This window comes from Canis lupus, chromosome 5 (genome assembly GCF_011100685.1).
Source record: "Canis lupus familiaris isolate Mischka breed German Shepherd chromosome 5, alternate assembly UU_Cfam_GSD_1.0, whole genome shotgun sequence".
In the NCBI taxonomy this organism is placed as follows: domain Eukaryota; kingdom Metazoa; phylum Chordata; class Mammalia; order Carnivora; family Canidae; genus Canis; species Canis lupus.
Window position 1 is genome coordinate 54684870 of NC_049226.1, and position 18041 is coordinate 54702910.

Consider the following 18041-nt stretch of genomic DNA (forward strand, 5'->3'; position numbering starts at 1 on the left):
CCAGAAAAGTCTGATGCTGCAAGCCCAGCCTGATCTGTCCGACTTGGAGGTGCTGATAATCCAGTGCTTGGATAGCAGCTCCAAGTCCACACTGGCTGTTGGTGTCCACACATCATACACATCCTCCTCGTCTCTGCAAGCAGTGATGATCATGATAACTGCCATCTGCTGAGGGCTCCCCAGGCACCAGACACATGCCGAGCACCCCGTATCCACCATCTCAACTGATCTTCATGATGTGCTGTTACGTGGACATTATTATTATTATTATTATTTTAAAGCTTTTATTTATTTATTCCTGAGACACGCAGAGAGAGAGACAGAGAGAGGGGGGCAGAGGGAGAAGCAGGCTCCTTGCAGGGAGCCCGATGTGGGACTTGATCCTGGATCCCAGGCCCATGCCCTGCGCCAAAGGCAGGTGCTCAACCGCTGAGCCACCCAGTTGACCCAGGTAGCGATTATTAACTTCATTTTACTGATAAGGAAACTGAGGACCAGAGAGGGTAAGCCTCTCAGCCAGAGTCACAGAGCTTGCCAGGTCTTGAAATCAGGCTGATGATGCCCAAGCCAGCGCTCCTCACCCCTAGGCCAGCGAGCCTTCAGAATGGGCACCTGCATCAGTTCAATTCAGGTAAATTCCTTTCTGTTTTAACACCACTACTGCCACTTGCTTTGGCTAAGTCCTGGGGACGAAACATGGTTAGCCAGAGGCCCCTGTCCTCGAAGGACCTCCTCATCTAGCCGGGGAGCCTGGCACATGCATAGCCAGTCACATAAGGAGCGCTGGGACAAGAGCAGGGTGCCCTGTTTGGGAAGGACGCCGAGGAAAGAGTGGGGTGGGGATGGGTCCCGTCCTGGGAGGGGAGAGAAGGCCAGTTCAGGCCTCAGAGTGGAATTTGAGGCAGCCCTTGAGGGATGGTAGAGAAGGGGATGAGGGGCTTCGGGCAGAGGGAACAGCCTGAGTGCAGGCGGCGTGGCGTGAAGGGTCATGTTCCCAGGCGCTGCTGCGCTGGGGGCGGCGGTGAACAAATTGGCCGTTAAGGGCAGTTGGGGCAGATCACCAAGGGCCTCAAACACCAGGGTGAGGAATCTGGCCTCATGCTGAGGGCAATAGGGAGTCATGGAAGGTGTGGGAGCAGGGGCGTGTCTGCCCTCAGCGCAAGCACAGGGAAGGGCACAGGTAGGTGGGTGCTCAAGGGAAGCCCGATGCCTGACTCAGCCCTTCTCTGGGAGGATGGGCAAATTCCTCAACTTCTCTGAGCCCATTTGCTCATCAGTAAAAGAGGGACAACACACCAACCTTGCAGGTTTTGAGGCTGAAATGAGATCAGGCGAGCAGAGCCTGGCAGGGGCATTATATGTGTGGACCCGGTGGCAGAAGGGAAAGAGCACAGGCTGCGGGGCCTTCCATTTGAATCCTAGCTCAGCCCCCCAAGGACTGCCAGCCTCTCAGGGCCAGGGGGAGAATTCAACTCAGAGCTAATAGACATAGGGCCCCTGACACCCCGCAGATGCTCAGCAGGCCTGGTCTGGCTGGCACCGGCCATCCTGCCCCCCTCCTCGCTCCTGGAACACCAGCAGTCTGGCTCCCCTTCCTCCTGCTCCCGCGGGAGGCTCCTCGTACTACGGGCCTCGGCTCCCTGCCACTTGCTCAACTTACCTGCCCCTCAACACCTGGGCCATAGACGTCTGTGCCCTTTGCAAGGAGCTTTCATGTGCACATTCTTCCTGGGGAACCCACTCCCTACTGTCCAGTTTGTAAGCCGGACAGAGGAGGTCTGCTTTGTGCAGAGGAGGAAGGGGAGAACCCAGAGAGGAAAGGCAGGACAGGTTGATGCCGTTCAAGCACCTGCTGTGTGTCAGAAGTGTCACATTCATTAACTCTCCTCCAAAACCCCTCCCCCATTGCATGTGTGGACACTGAGGTTCAGAAAGGGGCAGTGACTTGTCCGAAGTCACACAGCAAGGAACTGGCAGAGGCTGAGTGCAGGCCCAGATCTTTCTGACTCCAGAGTCTGGGATTTGGAACAGACGTGTACAGCGTGGGGTTGACAGATCTGTCCCCGGGGCTGTTGTGAGGACCAGTTGGGAAAACAGGCAGGAGGGCAACTGAAACAGTGCGTAAGGACTAGAAATAGAAGTGAAATCTGGTCCGTCTCCACCAAATCACAGAGAGAACAGGGACAGAAGCCTAGGGAGGCTGCAGCGTGCCCAAGGTCAGGGCAAGCCCAAGCTCACCGCCCCCAGGACCTCCTGCCCAGGTAAGGGCAGGGACTATCCCTCTGGGGCCTCCCCCCCCCAGGAGAGTGGAAACTTCCAAAGTCCCCCTGACCTGCCTGGAGGGTGAGAAGAGCAGGAATGTCTGCCATGGTACACGGCTCTGGAGCCTGGGGCTGAGGCTGGAATCCCAGGGCTTGCCACGGCCTCCAGGCCCGTCCAGCACCGCCCCCCCCACCCCACCCCCCACCCTGAGCCCTGGAGCTCGCCCGCCCCTGGGTATGTCAGCGACGAGAGGGGTCAGAGGCCCATGTTCTTAGAGGAGGCTGCAAGTAGTCGAGGCCAAGGGAACAGAGCGCCGTGGGGGGTTGCAGGTGCAACAGGCTGGCAAGGCAGATCAGAGTCTGGGGAGGTCGGAGCGGAAGGAGAGGCCCGCGGCCCCCTCGCTCTTCAAACTTTTAAAAAGCTGCAGCCCCTGGGGCGCCTGGTGGCTTAGCGGTTGAGTGTCTGCCTTCAGCTCAGGTCGTGATCCCGGGGTCCCAGGGGAGTCCCCCGCAGGGAGCCTGCTTCTCCCTCTGTCTGTGTCTCTGCCTCTCTCTCTGTGTCTCTCATGAATAAATAAATAAAATCTTAAAAAAAAAAAAAAGACGCAGACTCTTCCTTTCAAATGAAATCCGAAGCATGTTCTCCTCCCCACTCCCAGGTCACTAGGAAGCCCCAGGGGAGGACCCCCCACCCCCAAGCAGTGAGCCCTGAGGAAGTGCGGCAGCCTGGCAGCCAGGGGCCAGCCTGGCCCTCACAGCTCAGCCTTGTCCTGTTGGACACGAACAATTCCACAGAACATTGGCATGAGGCAGGGCCCCTCCGTGACCATGATGGGCAAAGGCAAATCAAGGCCACCCAGGAACCGTGGCTGAGCTCAGGGGAGCATGAATACCATGCAAGCCTCAACAATGCTCACACCTTCCCCCGGCTGGGCTGTGACTGCTGCCCCTTTGCCAACCTCCTTCTAGTTCAGATTGACTAATCATGGAGTTAGCCCTGCTTCCCCACAGTAGCTGGTGTGGAACAGGGCCCTGCTTCCCTGATCTGCCCTCAAAGCCCCTAACTCTCAACAAGCCCTTTCTCAGGCCTCTGAGACATGGTTCCCATGGCTCCGTCCCCCTCACTGCCGTGAAGAACAAACCCAACTATTCACCAGGGCTGAGCTCCCAGCTGCCCTGTCCTGCAGGGCACGGGCACATGGATTCCCAATACCCCCACCACTGACTCTACAGAAGTCAAAGGCAGGGACCCATCACCTCCTTTTTGCACACGAAGAAAGTGAGGGCCACCGAGGCCACCAGACTTGCCCGAGTTCACAGGGTAGGGGGTTAGGGGGAATGTATAATGTATAATCCAAATGGGATGACTCTGATCGCAAGTGGGTGCACCAACAGTATAAAGTAACTGGGCAGGGGCAGCGGGCAGAAACCGGGACTGTCCAGGGCAGACCAGGCCTACGGGCTCCCTTTCAGGCAGCAGGATGTGGAGCTGGGACTGGCAAAGCCAGAGTCTCGCCCTCTCTCTCTGCTGCCCCAAGCCCTCACCCTGCGCCCTGTGCCAACCCCTAGGACGGGGTTAGCCTCCACTGGGGCTCTGGGCGCTCTGGGGCATTTGTGATTCAGGGGTGCAGCTGTCGCACACGGCCTTGCCCCTGTGCTTGGTGGTCCCTTTCCAGAGGGTGCCCCCAGTGCCTGCCCGACAGGATGGCTTATCTACCCTGCCCAGAGGGGGATTAGGTGGTTTCACATAAAAGAATTCACAGGTGAAAGTGACCCTTTTACACACTGAAAACTTTATTTTAGCTGTTTGCCCAGACAACCCTTCTGATGCAGGTCACCTGCTCCCTCCCTCACTTCGTAAGCAGGGCACACTGCCCCTCACTGTGTCCCCAGTCTCGGGGCTACTAGCAAGAGCACATTACAGCAGGGGGATGCATCCACTGGCACCCCTCACCATAAAGGCTCTCCTCCTCGAGGTAGTAATGACCCAGAGTGAAAGAGGAGTGTGTTTCCAGGGGTGTGCACTTTTTTTTTTTTTTTTTACTTATTTTTTTTACTGGGCAGGGAGGTGGAGAGTCTTAAGCAGACTCTGCGCTGAGCAGGGAGCCTGACTCGGGCTTGATCTCACAAGCCTGGGACCAGGGCTTGAGCTGAAACCAAGAATTGGAGGCCCAACCCACAGCGCCATCTAGGCGCCCCAGGGGCAAGCACTTTGGACTCAGCCCTGGGGGCCTCTCCTTCCCTCAGCTGAGATCCCCAACTCCAACCCAGAGGCCAAGCCTAGATGAAGGTCTCCTCCGCCCAGCGGCCCAGGGTGCAAGTTCTGAGCGTGCGGACCTGGCGTGAAGGGGTACCACGGCCCCTCTCTCTGAAGCTGCCGCTGTCCGTGCTGGGGCACGCAGGCACTTTGCAGAGATGAGCCTGTTAAAGGCCTTACACTGTGTGCCTACAGTACAGTGGTATCTCCGGGGGCTGCTCAGGGAGCCTGAGCTATTTGTCCCTGCATTCAATGGACCAGAGATGGTTGTGTGGTTGTCACTCCACCACCTCTGGGCTCTGCTGGCCATTTTTAACTTCTCTGCTCCCACCTTGGCTTGTACTCTGCCTCTGTTCCTAACTCACAAGGCACCAAGCTCAGTAGACTGTAAGCTCTTGGAGGACAAGAATCTTACCAGTTCACGTCCGTCTCCCCCTAAAAATCCTGGCGTTGTGTTCGGCACACAGTGGATGCTCAGTAAATGCCACCCGAATCAAATCGAATCAAGCCAGGAGGCTTCATTTCACCCACCATCCCGAGCCAATGCAGATGTATTCTGCAGGGAAGGGGGTTTCTTTGGGGACTTTCTGCCTGCCTTTGTGACTCATATGGTGTGCCATTTGGAGGTTTGCATACCAGAGATGGGGGGGAGGGAAGCGGGGAGAGCGAAGGGCCTGGGAATCTAAGACTTAGGGCATGGGTGTCTGCAAAAGGCTCATCTGCAAAAGGCTCTGGTCGGCTTTGTAAACCTTCAGTGGGCATTGATCTGAGCACAGGAGATACTGAGGCGAGTAGAGCAAAGACGCTAGCCTTGAGCAGTTGTCATGCTCCAGCAACAAACGTACAAGGCCCAAAGATGGCATAGAGGAGCCAGAAAGAACGTATTCAGAGAAGCGGTAAGTGGTAACAGTGGGAAAAGCTTTCAGAGGAGGGACATCTGTGCCAGGGTTTGAAGGATGAGTGTGAATTTGCCAGACAAGGAAGCACAGGGCCTACTGGTGGAGGGGACAGCTTAGGATGGTCTTGGGGTGGGGGTGGGGGTGGGGGAGTGGGCTGGGAATTGGAGCAACAGAGGTTGAGGCATGGGATGAAGGGGGAGAAAGCTGGGAAGTCACCAGAGGTGAGTCAGGGAAGGTTTGGATCTGGGGCAATGGAAACCACAGGAGGGAGTGGGCAGGATGAACGTGGTTAGCTCTGAGGGAAGATGGATCACTCCAGCTACCTAGGGGTGGGGCGGGGGGGAGCATGGGGGGTCGGCTACAAGACTCGACAGAACGGGAGCCCTAAGAGGCCCTCACAGAGGATCAGGGCCTCAGGGGTAGCACCAAGGAGGGTCTGTTCAGAATCCAGCTTTGTGGGGAGGCAGAAACAGCTCTTGGGGGCCCCAGCGGCTGCAAATCTCAATGAATCATATTTTACCTGCAAAGCTTCACCAAAGACAATTAATAGTTGAAGAGCAATGGTCCATGGACAGCAAGCATCCCCTCCCGCGCACTTCTTTGAGCATTCAAAATGCCCTCAGGTCCACTTACTCCTATGAACCTCCACATAAGCCCATTTGGCAGACAGGGACATTAAGGCCCTGTGAGGTCACATGGGGATTAGCAGTGGTGTCGGGCTAGAACCCAAGGAATGGTTCCATCTCAGCCCTGGGCGTCGGGCTCAAAGCCCAGTTCCTTGTCCGGGAGGGGGTCACCAGGGCTGTCCGGCAGCCCATAGTACAAGTCTTCCTCTTCCTGCTCTGGCTCCTCTGCTCCTGTGTCTGAAACCTTCTCTTCCTCCTCCTTTGTCCTCTGGGACTGCTGCCGACAGCTGGACAGGGCCGTATCCTGCCGCTGCCCCTCTGGAGGTGCATCTTCTGGTGTGGGAGCGTCAATCAGGGCAAAGTCATGGAAGCGGTCCAGCTGGCACCTGCAGGCCCAGGGCTCCCGAGGCGGGGGATGGGGCCCCTCCCCCTCAGGTGGAGAGGGGTTGGGGCTGCCGCCCTCACTGGAGTCCATGTCTAGATCATCTCGGAAGGAAGCCAACGGTGCAGGGCCCTGGGGACAGGCCTGGAGGCTGCAGGAGCAAAGGCCCAGAGAGCAAGGGTAGCCCTGAGTCAGACTGCCTGGGTCCAAATTCCAGCTACTAGCTGCAATGCCCAGTGTAGGTGAGTTTACCTGTCTGGGCCTCAGTTTCCTCCTCTACAAAATAGGGGGAAATAATCACACTCACTCCTATGGTTGTCCCTGAGGGTTACAGCATATAGCATGTGCAAAGCACCTTGCACAATACCTGGCACATAGTAGGTACTTAAGAACTGGGATTATGTTATTATCCAAACCAGATGCTTCTCCTGCCTCCCTGACCACCCAGGGGTCTCCTGTGGGCCTTCAGCCCCCTCCACACAAGGTACCACCTTCTGTTCCCTCGTCTGCCTCTCCCCAAGTGGCTCCTGTGGGTGGGGCCCTCGAGGTCCGGCAGGGAGTAGGTGCCCCGCAGTGTTGGTGGGATGAGTGAACAAACGGAAGAATGAAAAACCTAGTTCACAGAGCACATCAGCAGCAGAGTCCAGATTTGAACCCACCCAGTTCTCACAACAGCCCTCAGAGGCAGGAGTGATGATAGTGATGATTATTATTCCCACGTGGGGAAACTGAGGCTCAGGAGGATAAGAAACTTGCCAAGGCTACACAGCAGAGGAGCTGGGATTCGAACCCAGGCCTGGCAGGCTAAGCCAGGCTCATGTGTCAGCAATCCCTGCTGCCTCTCAGGGTGTCCCCACCCCCTTGCCCTCGCCACTCCCGAATGTCCCAGCCAGTCCCCAGTGGCCCAGGGCCCCTCCGGCTTCACGCTGGAGCTGGTACAGCACTCTGTGTACTCACCCAGGCCTGCTCGGAGTGGGCTGGCTTCCACCCTCATCCTCATCCGAGCCCCTGTGGATGACCACGGTGGCCTCCATCCAGGCCTGAGCATCACGAGGGCCACCTTCTCCTCCATCACCGGCTCCCGGCTGCGGCTGCGGCTGTCCTGGCCCCGACGCCAGCAGGGGGCGAGGGTCCTCATGGTAGCCCATGACCTTCATCTGGATGTGGCTGAAGTCGGGCAGGCTCTGGTCGTAGGCGGCTTCCTCCCACAGCCTGACGTATGGGGGCTCGGGGCTGGGTGGGGCGCGGCAGGGAGCAGAGAAAGAACAGGCCGGTGGGCAAGTCCACTCAGCAGACCTCACAAGAGGACACCTGGGTGTCGTCTCCCCGCCCTCCTGCTCTGGGCATCGGTCTCCCCTGATCTCAAGCCCTTGGGGGATGTAACTGTACCCAGTTCATGGACAGGGAGACTGAGGCCCAGCAAGGAGTGGCTGAGCTCGGGCTCTTAGACCAGTGCTCCTCCCACTCCGCAGCTCCCGAGATAATCCCAAGAGAGCACCCGCAGAACGTGGGCAGGTTCTCATGGACGCAGAGTGTGCTGCGTTTCAGACGGTGAGCCAAGGCCTGTGCTCACCACTGCATTTGTTCTGCACACCCCTGTGAAGCAGAGTGATCGTCCCGTGCTGTTTTGGGGGAGGACACAGCAGCAGCGACAGCCCAAATATTGAGTGCTCCTTGCCTGACAGGTTGTCAGGTAGCTCACGTAATCCCTGTCCCACCCGGGGAACCGGGGAGCGTGGAGACTTCGGCGGGCTTGCCCACAGTGCCTCCCACACCAGGTGACACTGCTGGGGCTCCAGCCATCATCCCCTTCTTTATGCTCTCCACAGCCCCTCCGCAAAGTGAGGTGCGGGGACTAGATCCCCTGCCCAAGATCACACAGGAGGAGCCCAGAACTCAGCTCTGTGCAGTGGCTCTTCCTGTGTGACCAGTCCTAGGCCCACCCAGGGTCTAGCCACCTCGTTCCCCTGCGGAGGTCACTCTGTTGTGCCAGGAAGAGAAAGTATCATCACTGCCTCCTTCCCCAAGCGAAGGAGAGTGTTCCAGAACCCTGGCCATAGACCCTGGACCTGCAGCCCCATCTTTAAGCACAGAGTCACAGCCTCCAGGGGTGGGGAGGGCGGCTGGTCCCACCCCCTCTCCAGGGCTGGAGTACTTGCTGCCGTGTGCTGGGGAGCCACGCAGGTCTGGTCTGGTCCATCACTGACTCCCTATGAGGTTTGAAGCCTGTGTGATTATACTTCTTTTGTTTTTTGTTTGTTTGCTTGCTTGCTTTGGCGGGGGCGGGGGGGTTGAGAGGGAGAAAGAGAGATGGGGAGGAGGAGACGGAGAGGGAGAGAGAGACTCCCAAGAAGGCTCCATGCCCAGAGCAGAGCTGGACTCGGGATTTGATCTCATGATCCTGAGATCATGACCTGAGCTGAAATCAAGAGTCGGACACTTAACCGGCTGCACCACCCGAGTGTCCCTGTAATTATACTTCTTGAACCTCAGTTTCCTCCTCGGTATAAAGGGCCTGACACCCCCACTTCACACGGTTCCCGTGAGGACTAAAGGAAGTGATGGGAGCAAACTGGCTGATTTGATCTCTGGTTGACAGGTAGCACGTCTCACTAGTGATGACACCCTTGGAGACGGCCCAGCATGCACCACGATCTGGTCTTGGTGCTGTTTTTATATAGGGCTGTCCCTCAGCCCTCCCTGAAGCCCTAGGGGAAAGGTACGATTACTACCTGTATTTTACAACTGGGACAAAGACAGGTAAGTCACCTTCTCCCAATCCCACAGCCTATAGGTGTGCCCCAGGAACTGTGCTTGGCCATCAACACGCCCCTTGTTTGCCATACAGAGTCGCAGTCACAGCTGTTTGGCATTTAGAGCCACACCTGTTTTTGTTCTGGTATGCCACCAATTCCCTCTAAAACGGGACAAAATCCTTGAGCCTCGGTTCCCTCAGCTGTAAAACAGGAAGAATAATGCCTACCTTGTAGAATCAAGAGTTCAAAACAATCCCTGGTTTCTAACGGCACGCTCTCAGGACGTGGGGAGGGAAAGCAGGAGCCTGCAGCAAGCGGAAGAGGCACCAACCAGCCCTCTCACCCCCCTCCATCACTGTCCTCTGTAAGAGGATACTGGCCTGAGGGGCTCCCCCCACAGCCCCCCTGCCGCGGAGGGCCTGGCACCTACCTCTTCATCTCCGCAGCGAGCCCATTCTCCAGGAGTCCCAGTGCCTTTGGGGACAGGATGCCTTGGAAGTCCGAGTCAGCGGGTATGAAGGTGATCTGCAGGGCAAAGGAAAGAAGGCTTCTCTGTGGCTCCCACACCCATCCTGGCCAGGAGGGCTCCCTGCGGGACAGCAGAGGGCCCTGCACGGGGCCCAGCTGCAGCGAGTGATTGGATCTCTGGGCTCTTGCTCCCACCTGGCTCTTCATTCACCCAGAAGACATTTATTGAGCACCAGCTGTGTGCCAGGCAGTCTTCCAGGCACGAGGGGGCAGCAATGAGCAAACGAGAGCCCTGGAGGAAGTGGTATCTTGTTATTTCCCAGGGTCCAAGTCCAGGGCCCCGAATGCACCTGGTACAGAGTAGGTGCTTCATCCTTATCTGATGAGTGAGTGGGAAGTGAATCGTTGCCACGTATTTCTTGGCACAGAGACTGTGGTGGGGGCCAGAGAAGTGAGTGACTGAAGTTGCACCCATCAGTCCCTGTAGTGGAACTCTCAGGGATCAAGAGGTCTCTGCAAGTGCAGCACATGGGGTGGGCACTGGGTGGCAGAGGGGAGGCAGGTCATAAAGGAGGCGGTGGGATGAGACAGAAGGAGCCCTGCTTTTGGGGTCCGGGAGACTGGGGAAGATTCCTTTCTTGGGCAGGTCATCACTCCTCTCAGAGCCTCTATGGGCTAGCCTCAAAGAGATCTTTGCAGCATTTGTTCACAACAGGCAAAAAGTGGAAAGAACCCAAGTGTCCAACAACAGACGAACAGATAAACAAAACGTGGTACATACGTACAATGGATCATTATCCGGCCTTAGAAAGGAGTGAAGCTCTGACATCTGCTACAACACGAATGAGCCTTGAAGAAATAAGCCAAGAACAAAAGGACAGATTCTGCAGGAGTCCACTTACATGAGGTACCCACACTAGTCAAATCCATGCAGAGAGCAGAACAGTGGCTGACACAAGACCGGAGGGAAGGGGGTGGGGAGGTATCGTTTGATGGCCATAAAGTTTCAGTTTGGCAAGAGGAAAAAATTTTTGGAGACTGGTTGCACAATAATGTGCATTTAATTAATACTCCTGAACTGCAGGGGCACCCTGCTGGCTCAGCTGCTGGAGGATGTGACTCTTGATCTGGGGGTTGTGGGTTTGAGCCCCACATTGGGTGTAGAGATTACTATAAAATAAAATATATATTTTTTTAAAAAAACACTACTGAACTGTACACTTAAAATGGTTAAGACAGTAAATTTTATGGGCATATTTTACCATAATTTTTTAGATGGGGCTAACGATACCTGTCTTCTGGGGTTGCTGTGAGGATCCCATGAGATATCGTATGAGGAAGCCTCCAGCAGAATTCTGGGCACAGAGTAGCTGCTCAGTAAACCATAGTTCAATGCTTCTGAAGATGAAGTTATCTGACCTCTCTGACTCTTGCTCTCAACTGAAAATTTGTTCAACAAATATTTGACAAGAGCCCACTGTGTTACACCAGGGTCATAAATAGCAGCCCCTTGTATCTCTTCTACAGAACATGATGAGCCAAAGACACTTGTCTGCACCAGAAAGTCTCCATCCTGCTGGGGAGAAGGGAATGATGGATGGAGGGAATCTTAGAACTCCTATGAGGAGTAAGCTTCCCTGAAATGCCTAGAAATAAGGCAGAGGTCTTGGTATCTTCCATACCCACCAAGCATGCTCTGCCCTTGCCAGCTGGCTCTGTACTTCTTAGAAGCTGCCCCTTAGTCTGCCTCATTACCTCATGGCCCAGTCACCACCGCCTCCTCTTCCTCCTCCTCACCACCACCACCATCATCATCATTATCATTATCACTATGCCCACAACCACCACCACCACCATCACCACCACCCCATCACCATTATCACCATTACTACAACCATCATCATCATCACCACCACTACTACCGTCATCATCTCCATCAACATTATCACCATGTCATTCCCATCACTATCACCATCATCGCCACCACCACCATCATCATATCATCACCACCACTACCACTACCATCACCTCCATCAACATCATCATCATATCATCATCACCATCACCACCACCAACACCATTGCCATTAACACCATTACAACAACCATCACCATCATCACCACCACTACCACCATATCATCTCCACCAACATCATCACATCATTACCATCACTGTCACCATCATCAACTCCATCAACATTATCATCATATCATCATCACCACCACCACCATCTCTATCATCACCACTATCATCATGGCTATTACCATCGTCCTCATCACAAGAGAGCATCACTATTATCACCACAGTGAAAAGCCTGAGGGAGAAGGAAAGGCTGGAGCATGTTGGAACACAAGTCCTTTTAAAGAGAGGGGGACAGATAGAGTTGAAACTGGTGAGGCGGCACCAGACTTGAAGACCCCAGAACATCAGACTAAGAGGTTCAGTCTTTATCCAGAAGCATGGGAGCCCTGGAGGAGTGCTCAGCAGGAAAGTACACAGGCAGATTCATGTTTAGGCAGAGCACTGAGCTGACCCGAAAGGGAGGGAGCAGAGGGAGCAGAGGGAGCGAGGGTTACCCATGGAGAAGAGGATCCATCAACCGCCAATCAGGGGCCTGGCTCTGGACTCCAGTGGAGTAGGTGGGAGAGGGGACTGGGGGAACTGTGGGCAGAAACAGAAGCCAGACAGGGAGAGGCCCTGCTTCCTTCCCTTCTCCCAGCAACCCCGCCCTGTCCCAGCCAATGGGCATAACATCCCTCACAGTCTCATATCTCAGATTTGCCTCAATTTCTCCTTCTATAAATCCTGAGGTCCAGCTCACCCCCTTGCCCGACCAAGTCTACTGCAGAAGTTCAAAGAGATAAGCTCAGTAGAAGAGCCAGGGCCACATCTAGCCATGGCAGGCATTGCACGTGTGATGAATGAGAAATGTCTTCTCAGTTTCTACGGTCTTGGGTTCAAATGCTGCCTGAGTCCAGGGGCCCATCATCTCTCACCCGGCCCAGTGAAGGAGCCTCCGCCACTGGCCTGGTTGCCCCCAATCCTTCCTCCTCTCTGATGTCAGCCTGACAACTTTCCTGAACTGCAAAGCTGATTGTGTCCATCTTTGGTCTCATCAACTAAAGGGTAAGGTCCAAATTCCTTAGCATGGCACCCCAGGCCCTGTGGAGCTGGGCCCACTGTGTCTCTACCTTCCCTCCAACCTCCACCTGCAGCAGCACGCTGACCTACTCTTGTTGCTCCCTTCACTTGTGCCTTTGATCGTGCTGTTCCTTCTTCCTGGAAAATCTTTCCCCATCTTCTCTGCCTGGTGAACTTCTACATAATCTACAAAAGCCCTCATCTTGTGAAGATGGAAGCCCACTCCCTCCCCATCAGGCAGAAAATTGTCTCCCCGACAAGATCCTAGCCCCTCAAAGACAGAGGCAGCTTAGTTCATGCTACTCTTATATCCTAATGGGCTGATTCCGTTCCCTTATACTTATATTTCTTTCAATCCAGAAAATTCCCATTTGTGAGACACTGAGAGACAGGGGAGGACAGCGCTAGCATTTGCTGAGAGCTCCAGGGGGCCAGGCATGAGCGAGCAGAGCAGACATGAGGGATGGGATCCCCACCCCCCACCCCAACCACTCCTCCCTGGTCCATAACACACTTTCTTCCTTTCCTTGGTGCGCTGGCTCCAAAGCCTCCGTCTCTGAAACACACGCCACACGTACCTGCACCAGCGCTCGCACCCCTGCACACACACACACCGACACCCGCCCAATGCCACAAACACCAGTCCTAAGGACAGAGTGTAATCTGGTCCCCCCATACCAGACCCTACTGGTCCCCACATGGGGCCGTGCAAGGCTCCAGGACATGGGGGGTGGCCTCTGCCAAGGTCACAGAAGAGGGGCAGTGGGGGACACGAAAGCGTTCACTGTCTCCACCCTGCCCTGCTGCCTCCACAGCACCTGAACACGTGAATCTATCAACAGTTACTCATTAATGCCCAGTAAGATTCCCTCTCCCCTCTCTCCCTCCCCCGCCACTGCCACCCGGTCCCTCTGCCCACCCCCACCCCCCAGAGCCACCTCTGGCAAAGGGGGAGAGGCAGGAAGGACCTTGCCCTCCACACCCCTGCGGTCCCCTGGCCAGGCCCCACCATCCAGCCTCCTCACTGGGAGGATGACAACAGAGGTGGGGTGACGTGGGTGGCTTGGGCCCCAGGGACCTCTTCCCCCGGTGACCTGTACTCAGGGCATTGCACAGACAGAGGCTAGTTGACTGTAAACTGCTGGGTAAATGGCTACAAACCAGTCCAGACCGCCCAGGCACCAAACACACTGACAGCAGGGGCTGGTGCACAGAGGGGGTGGGGGTGCTGAGGGAGAGCCAGGCCCAGGGCCTGCCCCCCTAGCTCCCTGCCTACTCCCCTGAACACCCCCAGCACAGCTACCCAGGTGGGAGAGAGGAGGGGGCTGCAGGCCGTGGGGGCTGCCCTACATGGCAGGACCTGCAGGGCCCTCAGATGCACTCCCTCTCACCCCTCCTTCCTGACACACACTTTGTACGAATGAAGAAACAGGCTCAGAGAAGGAAGGGGCTTGACCAAAGTCTCCCAGGCCGTTAGAGACAGAGCCCAAGTTATGATCCATGGCTCCAGGGCACCTGGGTGGCTCAGTGGTTGAGCACCTGCCTTTGGCTCAGGTCGTGATCCCAGGGTCCTAGGATCAAGCCCCGCACTGGGTTCCCCGCAGGGAGCCTGCTTCTCCCTCTGCCTATGTCTCTGCCTCTGTCTGTGTCTCTCATGAATAAATGCATAAAATCTTAAAAAGAAGAACGATAGAAAGAAAGAAAGAAAGAAAGAAAGAAAGAAAGAAAGAAAGAAAGAAAGAAAGAAAGAAAGAAGAAAGAAAACAAAGAAAAAAGAAAGAATCCATAGCTTCTCTCTTCATCTCCCTGGGTCCGTTGGACAGCTGTGTGACCTTGGAAAAGTCTCCCATCCTCTCTGGGCCCTGAAAAATTACAATTCCTGACATGATCCATCATTGTTGGGAGGATCAGTAACAAGGAGATTGGAAGCCCTTCTAAATACCACACCCCACCATTCATAAAACATTCCTACATCCCATCTCTTCTCTGTTCCTCATAATAACTCTGGGAGGCTGGGGGAAATAGGAGCTTGGGCCCACTTTACAGATGAATGAAACCAAGGTTCAAAAAGACGAAGGTCACACAGAGGGTTTGAGACTTAGAGCTGGAACTAGAACACAGGATCCCAAACCAGTGCTCTTCTTACCACTGAGTCATTCACAAGGATAGGAGCACATTCAATGGAAGAAAAAGGCACTGCCCACCCCCGTACCCCCCCAACGCAGGCATGGTTCCAGCTGACCCACCCCGGAACTCTTGGCAGTGCGGGGACACAGGGGCCACCCCCCGAGGGGGAAGGCTTGCCCTTTAAGTCACATGCAGCTGAGCCACGACCTCAACTCTGACACTTAGGAACTGTGGGAGCCTGGTGCTTCTCCACTCTACAATGAACTACAGATGGTGCCAGAAAGCTCTGGGTGAGGATGAGCTACACCATGAAGCAGGAGGGTCTCCGCTGTGGTTTCAAGCACGTGATCGTAGGGTGGGTTTCACTGTCTCCCTCGTGGTTTGGGGCTCTAGATCCAGGGGCCTTCTGACCAGTCCTTATGATGAAGGTTGGAGGGAGGGAGGGAAGGAGGGATGGACGGAGGGATGATGGAAGGAGGAAGGGCTGGAAGGAAGGAGGGATGGGTGCTCGGGAAGGAAAAAGGGTAGAACAGGGGAGGACGACAAGACAGTGAAAGACGGAGGACGACACCCAGAACCCAGGCACAGCCCCATCCCTCCGGGCCCGGGCCGCGGCCCACCCGAGGCCACGGCCGCCTACCTTGGGGTAGCACTGGCACATGCTCCAGACGACGCCCCCGATCACCATGACGCAGCCCATGGCGTAGAAGGTGCCGTAGACCTGGGGCCGGTCGTGGCTCATGAGGAACGTGCCGAGGGCCAGCAGGAAGAGCCCCAGCACGATGAAGCCGATGCGGAAGGTCTTCTCGTCAGCCATGGCTGCCCGGCCAGGCCCCGGCTGGGGTGACACGGGCTGGCGCAGAGGAGGGGACGCTCGGGGATGGCTGCGGCGGGGCGGCGGCTCCGGGCCGGCTGCAGGGGGCGGACCACGCACCGGGCCAGGAGCTACGCTTCGATGGCCCCGGGCCACCCGCCCACCTTCGCTCCCTCTCACCTTCCCTGGGGCGGCCAGAGCCTGTGTGCGTGCGTGTGCGTGTGTGTGTGTGTGTGTGTGTGTGTGTGTGTGTGTGAACCTGAAGGAGGGGAAACATGAGGGAGGGAGAGGGGGAGGATTCAGGGCTGGGCCCCGGCCAGGGCTTTGACATCACCTCATTTGCCTGCGTGGGGCTGCGCTGGGCTGGGCAGGTGGCCCCACGCCGGCTGGGCCGGCCGGGAAGCAGGACGCCACAGCACAGCCCGAAGAGCCTAGAATGCCGCGGGAAGATTCCGGGAGCCCCCGGGGCCGGCGAAGCTTTAGGCTCCTGAAGAACCCTGGACTCTTCAAGGTCATGGGGTTCAGGAATAATAGCTCATTTTACCGGACGGTGGGGCTGCACGCCTGACGCTGCTCCAAACGTGTTACCGCTGTTAACTCAATTAAGGGAACCCCGCGAGGCAACTACTACTATGTCCACTTCACGAGTGAGGACAGAGGGGGTACATCACCCAAGGTCACACAGCTAGAAATAGCAGAGCAGCTGGAATTTGAACCCCGACGCTGTGCACCCGGCCACCATGTGATACTGCCTCACTGTACGTGACGGTCAGAGTGTGGGCTCTGGGGGCCAGGGCGTGGGTTCTGGTTCCTCTGCCCAGGGACAGTGAACTCATGATTACATGACCCCTCTGTGCCTCAGTTTCCCTCCCCTGTACAACGGGGTGAGAACCGCACCTCCCAGGACCAGCGCGGTCTCCAGGCCTGGCCTCCCTGGGATCCTCTTTCCTTTCTCATACCCTGCGCTCCCCCAGACCTGCTCCAGTGAGCTGCCCCCCTAGAAACGCTGTGTGCGTTAGTGCCCCTGGAGGGTGTGAGTGACTGACAGCAAGTCCCTGGGCTCCTCACCCGGGAAGACGCCTTCACCCTCAGATTGGCATTCTGATGTTGGAGTTTCAGTCCTGGGGACGGGCTGATGGGAAAAATCAGATCCCTTTCTGAGATATTATAGGAAAAGGAAAGCCATGGGGATCTCTAAAAGAAGATACTTTTATAGGTTTTATAGGGTTAAGTCACCACGGGGAGATACAAGGCCAAGTCAACTGGCGTCCTGACTGATAGGTTTGGGGAGGCTTCTGTGTGTGGCCACGGCCTTCTCCCTCCTTCCCAGCACCGGCTGTGCTGGTTCTGGGCACCACACCTGTGCTCACACCCTCTGCCTGGTGTTCCTGACCATAAACATTTATTCCAGCAGCAGCAGTTTCTCCTTCACCAGTTCTCCCATCCAGGTGGGCCACACTCCAAGTTGGTGGGGGTCGGGGTGAGGAGGAGAGGGTGGAGGGGGGTCCCCGTAATAGCTCAGGAGACCCTCACAGCGAGAGGTGGCTAAGGGCTCACATCCAGGTTTGGTTCCCCAGGTGAACTGGGCTGGAGACTCGTCACCTGTGCGTGGAGGGTGGTATCAGGTCGCCTCCTAGGTGACCACGTGGGGAAGTGACCTAAGGAAGGAACACCTGATGGGGTCTGGTTATCAACATGGCTGGACCGTCCAGGGCGTCAGGGTCATCATCACCTGGAAGAGGGCTCGGGGGATGCAAGCGCCAGGCGGCCCGCCCAGGAAGGGAGGCGAGGCCGGGAGGGGTCCAGGCGGGGCGGGCCGGTGGGAACCCTGCGCGTCCTCTGGTGGCCGCCGTGGCACGCGCTCTGCCGCCGCTCACCCCGCGGTTCTAGCAGGCGACTCCGCCCCTCTGCCCGGGTCATCGTGCCCATTTCACAGGCGAGGAAACTGAGCCTGGGGAGTGGCAGGGACTGGCTAATACCCTCCCAAACCGAGTCGGCGGCTAAACGGGGACCTGTGCAGCCCCAACGCCAGTGTGGATGATGGATCTGGCCCTTCGCCCTTCCAGAGCGGCCTCCCAGTCACCCAAGCATTTTCCCCTGCTCCCCACCTTTTATTTCCTCTCCACGACCCAACCTTCATTCCCCTTTTTCTCCCCTCTTAAAAAAAAAAGGAGTGACAACGAGTAAGAATAAGAAACTCTGGGACAAGCAGGTGCTGGGTGGACCAGGTCTGGTGTCATCTCTTCCCTAGAGCCCAGGCCTTTGCCTTCCAGCCAAGGGGGTGGGGGTCGGGGTGGGGGAGTAGGGGGG

General features: G+C 56.4%; 1 protein-coding gene across 1 annotated transcript; it reads right to left on the reverse strand.

Moving 5' to 3' along the window:
• Window positions 1-4037: 4037 nt before the first annotated feature.
• On the reverse strand, window positions 4038-17206 carry BSND (barttin CLCNK type accessory subunit beta). Its single transcript, XM_038537425.1, has 4 exons — window positions 15558-17206; window positions 9612-9706; window positions 7383-7658; window positions 4038-6576 (listed from the first exon to the last, which is right to left on the reverse strand). Exons 1-4 carry the CDS (start codon window positions 15732-15734, stop codon window positions 6162-6164), a joined length of 963 nt encoding a protein of 320 aa, XP_038393353.1. The 5' UTR covers window positions 15735-17206; the 3' UTR covers window positions 4038-6161.
• Between the last annotated feature and the right edge of the window lie 835 nt (window positions 17207-18041).

Bases quoted from the DNA above. Each gene is read 5' to 3' on its own strand.
- BSND (XM_038537425.1), bottom strand. From the start codon at position 15,734: ATGGCTGACGAGAAGACCTTCCGCATCGGCTTCATCGTGCTGGGGCTC. The intron at 9,707-15,557 runs GTAGGCGGCCGT...TTTGCCCTGCAG, and splicing joins TGTGCCAGTGCTACCCCAAG to ATCACCTTCATACCCGCTGA. The intron at 6,577-7,382 runs GTGAGTACACAG...TTGCTCCTGCAG, and splicing joins CCCACTCCGAGCAGGCCTGG to CCTCCAGGCCTGTCCCCAGG.